Source organism: Pezoporus flaviventris, unplaced genomic scaffold (genome assembly GCF_033815535.1).
Source record: "Pezoporus flaviventris isolate CSIRO_AGI_PZ_B2104156 unplaced genomic scaffold, CSIRO_AGI_Pfla_v1 ptg000025l, whole genome shotgun sequence".
Taxonomy (NCBI): Eukaryota; Metazoa; Chordata; class Aves; order Psittaciformes; family Psittacidae; genus Pezoporus; species Pezoporus flaviventris.
Genome location: NW_026892573.1, coordinates 22296229 through 22311750, shown reverse-complemented (window position 1 = coordinate 22311750; position 15522 = coordinate 22296229). Strand labels below are relative to the sequence as shown.

The window sequence follows — 15522 nt, the reverse complement described above, 5'->3', positions numbered from 1 at the left end:
GATAAAATAGGACTTTATGTAGCACACTTGTCACAAAGGAGAAAAGGACTGATAACAAAAAATATAATACTTATACTTTCCTAGGAAAAGCATTTCCTAGCTTCTCATATACTGGACATAGCATTCAATTTCTTTTCCCCTACCACAGTGTGAAAGAGGAATACGTACAACCCTCAGAACATGCTTCTAGAAAACATGTAGGAACGTACCAAGTTATTTTTTTAGAAATGCCAGCCCAGGAGGCTGGGAACAGTGAAAGAAGACTCAATTTCAAATCAGATCCTTCATCTTGGCCAGGGGCTGAGTAAATTATTTAAGAATTCATAAAACTAAAATCCTAAATTCTATTATTAATTATAGCTGAACATCATAGACATTACAGATTTTTGGAGATAACTGAAAAGAGTTCTTACTCTTTCAAAATATCATGTAACAAAATAGTATTCTAGAGGTTTAGGGTTAATTATGTCAGTTGATACACTGAATTACCAATTAGAAATGCAGAGCAAACAGGTCACAAAACTTCAAAGTGCCTCCATGTGGATTGCTGGCTGAAACCCAAATAAGGGGCAATTTTAATTCCTTTCAGCATCTGACTCTAGTGAATTCCTCTCAAAACAACAGGTTTTTGTCCACGTATTTCTATGAATTTTCTTTCAGATATGAAACTCTCAATTCAATACCTGTGGGTCAAGCTCAAGTTATCATTTTCCTAAACATAAAACCGGTCAGCTGTATAGGTAACTGACAGAGATGTTGCAAATCTTGTAAAGATATTTTTGTCTTTCTCAGAGCCATGGCATCAGAATATAAAGAAATGTGTCACAGTAACTCCACTGCAAGCTGTTATTTTCCCCACAAATACTGTGAGTATTTTCACTCTTCTGTCACTGTGCCCTACAGTGCCGAACCTGGAAAAACAATGGGTACTTTATCTCAGTAGGAGAGGAGATTTATAAAATTCCATCTATTCATACACAGAATAGACTCTGCTGATACCGACCATGTTCCATATTGGAGCCATCCTATCCTGAAATCAAAGAGTGAATATTTTTGTCTTCAAAAAAAGCAAAATTTGAGGTATGAGTGAAGCACAAGGTAAGAAGTGGGAACTAATGAAAAAAAGGTGGATTAGGTTTTATATTTGCAGAATGTAATGAAACAAAAAGCATTCAACATATATATCACACAATGAGACAATTAAATAGCGACAAAGGATGTGGAACCTTAAAGAATGTTGTCCTTTGAACCTTGACTTTAAAAAGGAACTCTGAAATAGCTTTCTTCAGAATGCACAATGGTTCAAAACTACTTTAAGGTACGATAAATCATTGGAAAAAGGAAAATGACAAATAGAAAGTCACTGCTAGAGCTGAAAGGCAATTACTGAAGTACGTTCAATCTCAAGGCATGTTGTAAGACAAAAGCATTCATAAAAATCCCAGTCACTATACACAGAAGTGAAAATTATATAACCTATCTTTATTGTCCAGACTGAAATAAATGAAAAGCATGTCAAAACAAAAAAGGCCCACCTTTCCCCTCTCAGAGAAGAATAAAAAACAAACAAAACCAAAACAACACAAAGGGCTCAGTCCTCCCTTTCAACCTTCCTCTTCCCTTGGAATCACCGCATGTGTACAGGATTCAACCTGCTAAAATCATAGGTGCTATACTGTAACCCATTGAATAAACCCTACATGTCCCTTTTATTCTCTCTAATATATTCTCTAGGGAATTTTCCATCAGTGTCCATTTAAAATGGATTGTGACCAAATAAAACAGAGATTCAACATAAAGTTCAGAAAGAAAGGTCAGAGACTGTAATCCCTCTTCAGTGGAAAGGTTTTCTATACTTCATATACCATTTGAAACAGACACAGTGGTAGCATCCAAATCCAGCCTGTGCATTCATTATAAATAGAGGCAAAGGAGGCTGTGTTACTGCTTTAAAAACCTCCTGATAAGTATAAGCACTGTCTTGACAAGTCAACAGTTAAAACTGATGATGATTGTTTTAACTTCTGGCATTCACATTTCAGTGACTTCTATCTATTAATTTTTAATAATAAAAAATAAAATTGCCTTTGAGGTAACTGGAATCAACCCACAGCCTGAGCTTAGCCTATATCTGAATCAATGGGAAATGATCCTTTGCATCCGCCTACTACAGCAACAATGAAATAAAGAATGATTTCACTCTGTTTCTGAATTACAATTTCTACAACACAACTCTTGCTCAGCCATTGTAATTTAATATACACAGCCTTTAACATAACACATTTACCTGTCTTAATTATGATTGTCCTAACATGCAATCTTGAAGCCATTCCATTAAAATAACATGTTTCTACAAGTAATTGATAGTCATGCTTTATCTTTGCCAGACTGGAATCTACATACAGATGATACAAGAGTTAGTAAAAGGCCATTACAAGATTTCACAGACTGACCTTACTGCAAGGAGCAATCCAGTAAGCCATGGAAAGGAAGGGCAGTCCTACCGCAACAGCAAGAACAACCAGGAACTTCACTGCCATGGTCTGCTGCCGTAAACCTGACAAATTCTCGTACCAGATTGAAAGAAGCTGCTGTTGGCAGTTTGGATGTGCTACAAACTGTAACAAAGAAGAGGAGCACAAAAAAGTATTGCTTTCAGAAAATCTTTTATTAAAATAACACCTATATGAAGTACATTAAGAATGCTGGAATAGCAACAACTCAAGCTCATATTCAGAGGAGCACTAACAAGGTATAAGAAAAAGTTTTTTGATGAGCATAATCCCAGCATGCAGGCATGTGCTATCAGCAACAGTAAATCCATTAATTAAATATCTATTATTTTAATGACCCTGTGTTCCATCACAAACTATTATTTTCCATCTAAGGATAATTAAACATAAACTTTATCTGGGCAAAATCTAGTGTTACAGGCTATCAAAACATAAACATTTAATAACAGCACAATTTAATACCACTATCATGATATGCATGCTTGGTCAACAAAATTGCTTACTTTTTTAACTTCATACTTAATGGCAAGTTTTAAGCGGCTAAGGCTGGGGCGACCATGTTCTCCATTATTATGGCTCATCTCTACATCACCATTCAAAATAGCTTCCACTTCTTCTGTATTTCTGCACAAATCAAGGAGTCCAACTACAAAATCCTTGCATTGCATAGACAATTTCTTGTAATCATTCTAGAAAAGAAAAGAAAAAAGAAAGTAACTTCTTGTTTTGACCTAACATGAGAGAAATAGTTCTACATCCCAGCTACGCATCTGTAAGCATCAATAGCTTGTTTGCATCTGGTCATGTTTTTGGGTTTTTTGTCTGGTAGATTAACAGCACTTTGGTATCAGACATCTGCTTCCCCTGAACGTTCAAAGAGTAGGATTTGTCTCACCTTGGTTACCTTGGACATCTACATTATCAACTTTTACAAACAACTTCTCTAGACTTGCTTTAGAGCCAATTGGAAGTTAAAAAACAAAAACAAAAACTTTCAGAAATATAGTAGGACATCCTTTAATGACTATTTCAAGTTTTGAGTCACTGTTTTCCAAAAGGCATAAATCAACCAGAAAAAGAGAATTTTGATCACTGCAATCCACAGATCATTAACCACCCCTTACTTGCAGCTGTGTTTGGGTCATAAAAGATTAACATAGCTAGACAGACAGCAAGTCAGGTAGCTATAGATACAGATGGATATCTAAAGCTAAAAATTATGTACAAACATACTGCCCCTGGCCTAGACCTTACAGGAGATTTACTCATACGTGTGTCAAAAATGTCCTAAAAAGATGAAACTGCTGTAGAATTTTTCCCAAAGAATAAAAATAAAACCCTCCAAACCACCCCACACCATACAGGACTGCTCATGCAGTCTCTGTTTTATGTTCCAAGTATCTTTCTAGGAATCCTTTTATTGTAGTGACACATTTTCCCCTATTCCGGTCTGTTCTTCATAGCATTCCCTCTTCTCCCACTCTTAGTCTCTATTTAGTCCCTTCTTTTTAATTACTCCCTTCATGCAGGAATGGAAGATGCACACCCTGGAAGATAAACCATTATTTTGAGTATATAGAATACCCTAATTTATTTGCTGAGGCTATACTTCATGCATGTTTCTGCTTTATTACCCACAAGACCACAATACCAGTTTATTACTTTAATATATTAAAGGACTGAATCCAAGTTTTACATTTCACTTTACTTAGATAGATGCAACCATTCACAAACAAATAGTTATAGACACTATTATATGTCTACATAAAAGTGTTAGTGATTTATTTTTTTAATACTGTAATGTAAGCAAGATAGCTCAGATCTGTTACACAAGAGAAAGGAACTTTAATGTCTCTACAAAGACAAGAGAAGTTAAATACTAAAACTAACCATTTCATGACATGCTACATATTTTCAATGTATTATTTATTTTCCCTCTCTTCAGAAGCGTAATAAGAAAGATTAACCAAAATCCGGACTTCCTGGCACTACAGAAAGACATTTTTTGAGAGTAATAGATCATCTTCTGTTTGGCAGCAGGTAAGATAAGATTCAGTGTTCAGTCATCTTAATACATAAATGTCCTCTTTAAAATGGAAGGAAAAGCAGGTATTTAAGGTTCACAGACAAAAAGAAAAACTGTTCGTAAGAGTCAAATTATGCACCCTTGTATGATTAGGTACCATGAACTGTTCCAAACTGGTATCTGACCTTTGAACCTCGAATGAAAATAGGAGTATTTTTCAATAAATTTAGGAACAAAATAATTTGGCATTCAGAAATAACTCCTAAAAATAGTGTAATATATTTGCAATATACTGGTGGGCACGTATTTTCTGGTAGGACATATTTGTACATGCACACTCACACACACTCTTCATCAGTATTTTCCATTTCAGGTGACTCCTAGGAGTCCAATGCCTTTGGGTAGTCTCAAAAGAAAAATCATATACAACTTATTTTAACGATGAATATGATTTTGGTCTGAGTGTAGTCCTGTTTACCAGAATGAACACTGAACAGGCACTTTTAGAAAAGCCAGATATCCCCACTCACACTTAGAAGAATACCCCTTCTGAATTTAAGTTTGTACATGGTATCATATATATATATTAGCAGCCAGTAAATTCATTCAAAAACTTCACTCGTTTACTTTCTCATTTGCAAATGCACTAAACCTGCTTCCCCTCCTGTGAAATACTGCCACAGCCATGACAAGTGGTGGTAGCTGATCTGAAATGCCCTCACTGGTCAGATTACAGCAGATGAGCTTTGAGGAGCTGAGAGCTGCCCAGCACCACGCCTCCACCACAGCCACGGCACAGCATCTCTGTCACCAGCAGAGTCAGCTGAAGGCAGTGCACGGCACCGCTCCAGTTCACAGGTCACTGTCTTCAGACATATTCCTTATGAAGAATTTATCCTTCCAGGGAAGGTTATAGAGGACAGACGGGATGATAATATCTTAAACTGCTACAGGAGGATTTGTCAGGGTCTGAACATTAGTCAGGGAGCTCTATTTGGGCAACTTTGGTTCTAAGAAATCAAGTGTGTTAACTTGCAGAGACTACTGCACTGGCTGCCTTTTGCCCTTTGTCTCCTTGGTCCACTTCAATATGTAGTGACAGCAAAAATTATTGATACACTCTGTCACACATTCACTGAAAGTTCCCCTTCTCCCACAGTCTTCCATGTCTCTCACCATTAATGTGAGTCAAGGGAACATGGGAATTTTTTTGGCTTAACTTAGTTTTGAAAATGGCCAAAGACACACAATTAATTCCACAAGTTTTCCTTCACTGCAAATTGAAACTGAATGAATTATAAAACCAGTCCTGGGAGACTCGGAAAGAAAGTTTGCACCTGAAGTATAGCTGGAGGCTCTAAAAAGCATCAGCCTTTAATTCAGCAGTACAGCACACATGTGACAACATGCACGTGGCAACACTGGCTCAGGGCTCTTCAACAGTTTAGCCAAAAAACAGTTTTGCCAAATTTTGCCACACCAAAGATGAAGGGGCAGCACTGGCATTAATTTGCAGCAAACAGTAACATGTCTATGCTTAATTTAAAAATACATTTTCCATTCCACCCCATTAAACAATAAAAGAGTCTGCTGCCATTGTAGCTGCAGAGGACTCTGTACTAAACACAAATCTTTTATCTATTTTGAATAGCACTGGGCCACAGCTGTCGCTCTCAAAACTCTAGGTCACATCTCTGCAGGACAACATGTGTCAGATATCATCTGCATCCTTACGGACATAGTAGAGATATTAGCCCTAGGGTGGGCAAACAATTTAGATGACAAAAACTATGAGCACAATCCCCCAAAATAAAAATATTCTGCATAATATCAAACCTGTAAAGCTGCACATTTAGTCATGTCAAAAAGATAGAATCCTGAAGATCTCAGAATTACTCAGGAAGCCTGAATTATCTGTTTGCTTGGCACAGTACTCTTACACTCCACTTGACACATCTCTCCAGTTAGTTTTCCTGCAGAAGTCATCTTCTACTTTTTTTTGTTCTTACTCCCAATAAAAAATGATCTTCCACCATACTTGCAAAAACTGTATCTGAAACCAAATGCAACAGGTGTGTAACGCTAAATGACACCATTACAGAGGGTTGAAGCAAAGAGAGGAGTTTATTCCAGAGAATAGTGGTTTCTACTGATTATGGCATCTCCTATTTTGCATGAATCACAGTTTCATGGTCAATGCTATCTCTAACATTAAGTGATGGTGTAATACAGGAGAGAGGAGTAATTTATAAGATAGTCAGAAAACAACCAGCATCACAGTTGAACATTAACCCTTTCCATTCTCTCTGAGGAAAACCTGGGATTTATGTGTTCCACTGGCTGCAGGCACCCACTAGGAAGCTCCCCTGCAGATAAATACCCCATCAACACTATATAATAGGTGACTTAAATGGTGTATTACCACAAAGTTCAATTTTCATTTAAGTAAGGTTTGAAATACTCTAAATGGCTGAGGCCAACCCTAGGTGGAGCTAAAGTTTGCATGTCCAGCTAATTTATGCCCTAAAATTGCCTTGATTACCCTAACACGTGTAACACATTTTTATGAAAACCACAGTTTCATGCAGGGACCACACTATCCAGATAACTGCAGGAAACTCATGAAATAAAGCAAGAGTAATAATTTTCAGATAAGTTGCTGCAAGCAGGGATCTGAGCCTGCAGCAGCACAGACAAGCCCAGACTCACTCAGTAAACACAATAGTACCCATATTCTGCAACTTGCTTGCAAAGGCTTTGTACTGTCTACACTGAACTTAAGACAGGTATTTCCCAGTCAAGCCCCCAGCCTGTCTAGATATTGTCAAAGTTATCACTTATCAATAGTGTAAATGTCAACTCTCATCAATGCATGTATAAACATACTCCATGGTCCTTAATATTTATCCAGAACCACCACATGATTTTAGTACCTACAAAAACATTCCCAAAAGACCTTATGTTGCCAGTCAGCTGCTCCTGGTGAAACCTCAAATTAAGGGAGAGTTGAATTTTCATGTTGCCTTGTGCTCCTGCTCCTGATTGTTCCTATTTACCTTCACTCCATTTATTTCTACATGCTGAGCATGTACATCCCCAGCAGAGCTTGGCTGATTAACTTCCAGCAATATGGAGCTGCTCTGTCTCTTGTCTAAGCCTCCTGTTTCTGTTGAAGGACAGTACCTCAAAATCTCTGTTGTAACTCATTATACAACACTAAGAAGTACAGCTCTAATTTGAAAGAAGGCAACTGAGACAAGAGAGGAACCAAAAACCCAAAAGTCACTCGGGAAGGGCCTCCTCATGACTCTGAAAGGCAGGCTACCTAAGTTTGCTCTCTGAATGAGCCCACCTCTTCTCACCTGTGTGCTCTCTTCCTGCACTGGTGGGACCAGGGACAAATAACTGCACTCCCAGCTCATTGCAACAATTGTATGCTGCAGCATACATTTGAAGGACAATTCCTGCTGACTGTTCCAGATGATGATTTTAGCTTGTTGATTTTCTTCAACTGTGGTTAACGGAGCTACAGAGTCCCTACAAATCAGACATGCCATTTATCTCACCATAGCTGTGAACTTAAAAGGCTGCATTTATGGTATATGAAAAATGTTTTTCTCATTTGTTCTAAATTTACTTTTCTTTAAGTTAATCAAGTCCTTTTGTTCACATCTTCAGCAGCTGCTAAAGAGAAAAGACAAGAATATGTGGTTTAAATAGTCTTCTCTGAACTGTACATGCAAGCAGTTGATGAAATCTCAGTCCACTTAAGTCCTACGGATTTCTGCTGGGAACTTCATGGGTAGACATTAATCTGCTGCACTAATTAAATGCTCTTCCCAGCATTTCATCTTACTGACAAAAATTGTCCTCTGCTCCTATCCTGCCTGTTCAGATGCTGGCTTTAAGATCCCCTTGCACATTCCACCTCCTTCTTTTCCCTCTCCAAGAAATATTTCAGCTTTGTATAACAGATTGGTGCCACAACAACGGTACACCTATGAGCATGAGACAGGAATAATTAATCCTGAATTGCAGCATCTCAGTTTAGGTTTGTCTGTCTGAGTGGTTCATGGCTTTGTGAACTGTACCACTGCTATGAATAGTAACATTAAATATTGATCAGAACGACTTCAAACTCTTCCTAACTCAATTTGGAAATTATTCCGTCACTGCTTTGGAGGGGGTCTGATCTCCTCCTGGTGAAGTCAACATATCTTGCTCTGTCACAGGAGTACCATATACTAGCATCAGCTTTTCAACAGTCTCCCATAAGGAAAACCCAGTCCAATGGATTTTAGCTAACTTAAGTTAGTTTAAGCACTGCCAATGTTTGCACAAGGCCTGGCATTGCATTTTATGAGAGCAAAAAGCTTACATTCTTACTGTCTTAACAGAAATAAACTGTGGTTAACAGTTTTGTAGGCTGTGCACCATTTTATCTACATAATAATAAAGCAGCCCCAAAACATTCATCCCAAAGAACACTCACACTTCAAGGATCTAAGGGGCCTTGAATCTCTGGGTCTCAACTATTAATTTATTTGTGTTATCCTGAAGAAGTCTTTAAGTTCATCAAGTTCACAAAAAAAAAAACTAAGTACAAATAAGTAAAAGAAGGAAGATGGAGTAGAAATAACAGAGAAAATCAGCATATTAAAGAAGGAATAGAAGGACACTATTTACAGTCATTTTTGTGACTAAATGAAAAACATTGCAAAGAGAAAACTTTCACTCTATGAGAAAATAATGAGAAAGCATAATAGTTGAACAGAACTGTGCAATCTGTCTTGCACCAGTGACCAATCTGTACCACTTCAGTCTCCTCTTTCCCCTGTCCTAAGCCACCTTCACCCATGGGTTTGAAGGGCTTCCTTTACTATTCTGCCCGATGGGAAGTGGAAAGTGAGTTCAGTCGTACATTCTACATAAGCAGCACAAATTATAATAAGCACAGAGGAATAAGACATTCCCAAAGGTTGAAATTTTACATTCATTGAACAATTATATATTTTACAATGTTATTCTCTGATTTATGAAGATGATGCTGATCTCCTTCTGCTCAAGGAATGGGAGAAAGAGCTTTGATTGAATTTTCCAATTCTGTTTCTGTCAGAATCAGTATCCCTCTACATACCTTAAACTCTTTCTCAATGTTGGCAAGCACGGCCAGCTCATTGCTGAGCTCTAAGGCAGTCATTACAGGGTCTTCACTGGACAAAGACAGATAAGCAGGGCTGGCCAGACCTTTATAGGCATTGATTCTGGATCTTGAATGGCTGAAAGAGTCATGTTTTTGTTTCTGATTGCATTCACTGCACTTGCAGAAATAGTCATGTGGCCTATCGATCCGAGCTCCTTTTCTCAGCAGAGTGTGGACAATCTCATACTCATGGCAATGAGCGGCCAGAATGATCGGTGTAACATCATGGGAAAACCGTGTCCCATCTTCATCATATGCATAAAAGTCATCATGCTGGAGCTCTGACTGGCTAGGACTCAATGTAAGCCTCTTGCCTTCAGCAAATGCGGGATGGTTTAGGATGGCTTCCACTATCCGGACATAACCTTTGCTAATAGCCAAAAGCAAGGCATCCCCAACGCGAGACAGGTTCTCCTTCTTCAGAAGAAGCTCTGTGATCTCCAGGTGCTCATTGGCAACTGCCAGCTGCAAGGCGTTCTGCCCCATGTAGTCCACACAATTCACATTGAGCGAGGGACATTCTTCCAGCATTTTGCGAATCACTGGGATATTCCCATATTCTGCTGCATCCAAAAAGCGCTCTTCCTCCAGAGAAAGACTTGTTGAGTGGTCATTAAACATATAGGCTGGCCCTCGACTGGCCTGCCTCCTCCCCTTCTCCCGGAGAATGGTCTGTCTTCGTAGCGCTAGTCTGTTCTCGTTGCCTCGCCTGCGTAGAAATAGAGAAATTATTAGTTTTGTTTTATGCAAGGGCATATCCATTTAAAATAATAATTAAGACAAATATTTTAATCATTTATCTGCTCTAAATTTCTAATGCTGACAAGAGACCAGAAACCCTGACTTTGATGCATTTTGTAACCACTGTCACTGCACAGCCCTGGAATGAGCAGCCAGCCACATTTTATTTCAGAAAGAAGAAAAAGCCTTAGTCAACCGTCATTTAATATTACACTTAAATCTCCCTCTTTTGTCCTCCACAGCTTTTGCACAATTTTTACTGCTTATTCTACATAGGTAGACTAACATTTTTAAAAGTAAGGTTCTTAGGTTTACACAGAAGCCCCTCTCTGCTTTTCCAGCACTCCCCTATTTAAAACTGTCATCACCATCTGGTATCCCACACATCCCTCTGATACGTATGGTCACTTCACAGAAAAATGGCTTCCTATTTTAATCTAGAAAAGCAGTAAGAAAAACATTACAGTGTTTTTAAGTTTTCTCTGGATGAATACTACTTCCTGACATCTTTGGTAGATCTGGCAGATATTTTGCAAGACTTCACTGGAACAAGAAGTAGGTATTAAAAAAAAAAAAAAAATCAATTCTCAAGTTCATTGTTTAAATACATAGTTTAACTACAAAAATAACCCGGAGAATACTGATGATGTGCAATGACTGCCTCAGTCCTGAGACAGCCAGTATCGACAGCACAATGCAGTGAGAACAGCCCACACCTGCTCAGCTGGCAGGAGGAGTCCCAGTGACCCAGCAGGAGCCCACTGGCCCTCAGGAGGCTCTTGTGAAAGCGACCATCTCCTCAGAATGCCATTCATGCAAAGCTCTTTGCTTGGTCTGGGCTGGCGCTAAGTCACAGCTCAGAGTGAAGAGAAGTCACAGTGCGACAGGAGTCAGCGGTGGTGGGATGAGGTATTGCACAGGGCACACAACTACGGAAGCTCTCTAAACGACCTTTTGCCTCAAGAAGGCAGCCTGACTTCACTTGCTCTTAGCATCCTTACCCCCATCACTAATTCAGCACCTAACTTACATTTTCGATATGGTTTCTCCTCTTAGCCCTGATGACGATTTTATGACATCTATGATTGAATTCTCAGTCATAAACTGAATCTGTACAGGATAAAAGCATGTTGAATACATTATATGGCAGCTGCTAGTCCTTATCTCCATCATCCTTTTCATTTTTACGTTTCACAGCCTTGATAGCCTATTTATTCCTCGACTCAGCTGCTTGCCAACAAATCCTGCCAATTCTTGCTTCAAGATAGCTCTGAAATGTTGTCCATTACTCTATTTAAACCCTCAGCCATTCCTCATCTCTTATACTAATTATTAAGAAATTATTTATTAAAACATGAAGTGAATCGTATTGAAGCTGTTTGCTGAGCAATGCTACATTCTCTTTAACAAGAAGAAAACTTAATTCATGACTTTCTTACTTCAGTCAACTAAGATCCCAATCCTCAACAGAAATTCAACTGCAATTTTATCTCCTAGAATTATTCTAATAAAATACATAATATTCACTACTTCATCTTTTTTCTTATTTTGAATGGTAGCTTAATGATTCTTTACGTACATACGCTCAAATACACTTCAGTATTTTTAGTATTTCCCACAAAATAATAACCACAAGCAATAGTTTATTCATTTACTTACTAATGAATATGAATTTGAGTATTTAAATGACAGTAAAAAACTCCAGTCCTTTGTGACTCAAAATTTCTTCACAAAGAGTAGCAGTACAAGATATTTCTGCAAGATTGTTTCTATTTAAGTATAAACTTCCTTTCTGCCTTCTCAGTTTCAGAGACATAGTCTTCTGCAGCATTGGAAATGCTTCAAGTTGTTAACGTCTTCAGCCTAAAGGGAAAAGTTTTGTTGCAGGATAATCACAGGTATGGAATGTGGAATATGTCAAAATTGACAACTGTCACATAGTTCAATGTGCAGACAGTACTAACACCGTGCTACAATGGCAACTTCACAGCATTAGTTTAGACTATGTCTATCATTTCACAATATGGAATAAAGTTAGATCCCACTCTCTTTTACCCCTCAAGATCTTCACAAAGGCTGTCTCAGCTGCTGTGGGTTCAATACAGAGGGTGCAGATATATGCTAATGTCTCACAGGTGAATAAGTATATGGCTGGTTGAAATTTTTCAATGCATTATTTCCAGATATTTATATTTGATGAAAAGACATCCTTTGGAGACATCTCACAGAAAACATGAAAACTGAAAGAATGAAAATGACACTTTGGTGACAACATTGGTATCAAAACCTAAAATTCACTAAATTGAGGCCAGTCTTTTGATACATCTATGAATATTTTACTGGAAATGAACGCATGAAATTGGAACAGAAACGAAATGGTAAAAAGAAGATAGGGCAGCAGAGAATCCAGCTGCCACTCACCAGTTGGGAAAGTTGTTATAATTTAAAGGACAGTAACGTGCTTCTGAAAGATTTTTTCAAACATGGAATATCAGATTGCATTGGTAAGGTGAATATCAACTGGGAGATAGGGAAGAGAAGGAAGCTAAAGACAAAAAGTGCAGGGCAGGGAAGGAGGGGGAATGAGAAAGAAAAAAACTGTAAAGGGAGCTTTTAAAACCTGATGGGTTTTAAGATTCATGCACTGAATAACTCTTAAGAGATGATGTCCTGGTTTTGGCTGGGATAGAGTTAATTTTTTTCCTAGTAGCTGATGCAGTGCTGTGTTTTGGCTTTAGTCTGAGATCAGTGTTTTAGTTGTTGCGCAGTATCATTTACCCTGACCAAGGAATTTCAGTCTCTCATGCTCTGCCACTGAGGAGGGGCACAAGAAGCCAGGAGGAAGCAGAGACAGGACACCTGACCCAAACTAGCCAAAGGGGTATTCCATACCACAACATGTCATGCCCAGTATATAAACTGGGGGGAGTTATCTGCAAGGGACCAACCGCAGCTTGGGTCAGGCTGTGTATTGGTCAGCAGGTGGTGAGCAATTTTATCATGCATCACTATGTGATGACCATTTCCAGCAAAAGTCACTGCAGTATCTCTCACCTTAGAAATCTCCAGAGCATCCATGTTCCCTCTACCTTATTTCACCCCAATTCATTCTGAAGATCCAAACCATCATGTTTTAAGAAATTTTTTTTTGCTTTTCTTCAACTGGTATCATGGATCTTCATCCCTCAATCCTTATTCTATCAGTTTCTCTCCCATTACTTCTGTATGCGTTGCGATTGTGTATGTGAAAGCTACTCCTGCAAATATCTGCGATCCAAAAAGCCATGCTGCATCCCTTATATAGCATGGGGAGCGCTCACAAAGACTAACATTGTTTTAATGAGGTTAATCTCTCCAACTTTTACAGTCAGTAAAAGCAAACAGGCACCTTGACACCAGGATTCAGAGCAGGAACTCCATCTCCTTGTAGATTATGTACCGCATATAAGACGGTTAGCATCATTAACCTAACATTAGCTAAGTTATGTTTATATTAGCCTAAGATAAATAGCCTAAATTCCCCACATCTGCTCTATTCATAATAACACATCTCTACTGCTTGTCCTACTGGTTCTCACTTTCGGCAGAAACATTGAGACAATACGAGTGCATGCAGAGAGTTAGGAAAGCTTAAAGTTCAGCTGGAGTTAAAGTAGCAAAGGATGTGAAGACCAGCAAAAGGTGTCTTCTGAAAGTAAGTATGTAAAAGTAAGACTAAGGAAATTCACATGGACCCACTGTTCAACAGACTGGTGGACTCAGAGGCCAAGGACACAGATGAGACTGAGGTACTCAATGCTTTCTTTGCCTCAGATTTCACCAGTGAGGTGCCCAGGCCTCAAAGGTCCCCAGCAGAGTGAAGCACTACCCACACTGAAGCAAGACTGACCTGCACTACAATTAAGCCAGACAGACACACAGTCCTGAAACTGTGCATCCAATGGTACAAAGGGAGCTGGTATATATCATTGCAAAGCTGCTTTCTTATCACCTTTTAAAGTGCATAGTGACTGGGGGAATTGGAAGCAGGTTTTCCAACTTTCTTAGCTCCCCATTGGCTTCTCAGTTTTGGATAAACTAATCGTTGAAACACAGTAGCACAATTATCTGAACTGCAGAAACCATCCTATTGAGCAGCATGCTGGCAAATTTCACACCTAGCTTCAACTGCTTCTTTCTTCCTGATCTGTGCATCAGTCATTTAAAGCTAAACATCATTTAAACAATTTATACTGAAATCATTTGAACAGATAATAAATTCAGTTCATAAAAAATATCATCATTTTTAAAAAACCTTAAAAAAAAAAGATGCATTCAATGTAGATTTAGATCTTATTTAAACTGGCAATAACAGCATCGATTTAAAATACGTATCTTTACGCACCCTGCAAAACTAATCCAGTATAAAATTATTCTGCTAGTATTTGATCCTCATACAAGGAAATAAGCCCTTCAACAGGATCATGGTCATTATTTTTTCCTGAGATGTTAACAACCAGTTAACCAGCCAAAACCTGCAGTTCATTAAACACTTTCTTTTTCATTTTTCAAATAACAGAAACCAATTATATTCCTATTGCAGGAATACATTCAGTACGATTTATCACAACAAAGAGTAATCATTGCTAGTGAAGAATACTTAGAATTGGCTTTTTGGTCCAGTAGCATTTCCTCTTTTCTTGCCTGTATTTAGAAGAAGGACATTGCTTAAATGAGAGATTAAGTACATACATTCCCTAGACAGTAGCTCATCTTCTGGAATAGAATTTATTACAGAATGAAACAGAAGATTCCTGCATTATTTGTTGGACTGTAGCACGTCTGATGCAGTGCTCTGGAATTGCAGTGTAATCTATTTTCCCTTCATCAATATATTTTATATGCATGAAATAAATTTCCTGTTTTGCCCATCTGCAATTACAGTAAAAGTTATGAGTCTGTAATTAAAGTGGCTCTTGCAGCACAAGACTATAAATACGTTTAGCTGTAACAGAGAATGCAAATCGTTCTGCTTTATTATTTCTGCTTAATTAGGTCTA

The 15522-nt window shown here is 38.3% G+C and overlaps 1 protein-coding gene across 1 annotated transcript in view; it reads right to left on the bottom strand.

Annotated features, from left to right (window-relative positions):
• TRPC6 (transient receptor potential cation channel subfamily C member 6) overlaps positions 1-15522 on the bottom strand; it is an 86212-nt gene that overhangs the window by 22201 nt on the left and 48489 nt on the right. The window contains exons 2-4 of the mRNA XM_061457832.1: positions 9677-10451; positions 3017-3202; positions 2454-2618 (exon numbers count right to left, since the gene is read on the bottom strand). Coding sequence (XP_061313816.1) covers positions 2454-2618; positions 3017-3202; positions 9677-10451 — 1126 coding nt within the window. The remainder of the gene's footprint in view (positions 1-2453; positions 2619-3016; positions 3203-9676; positions 10452-15522) is intronic.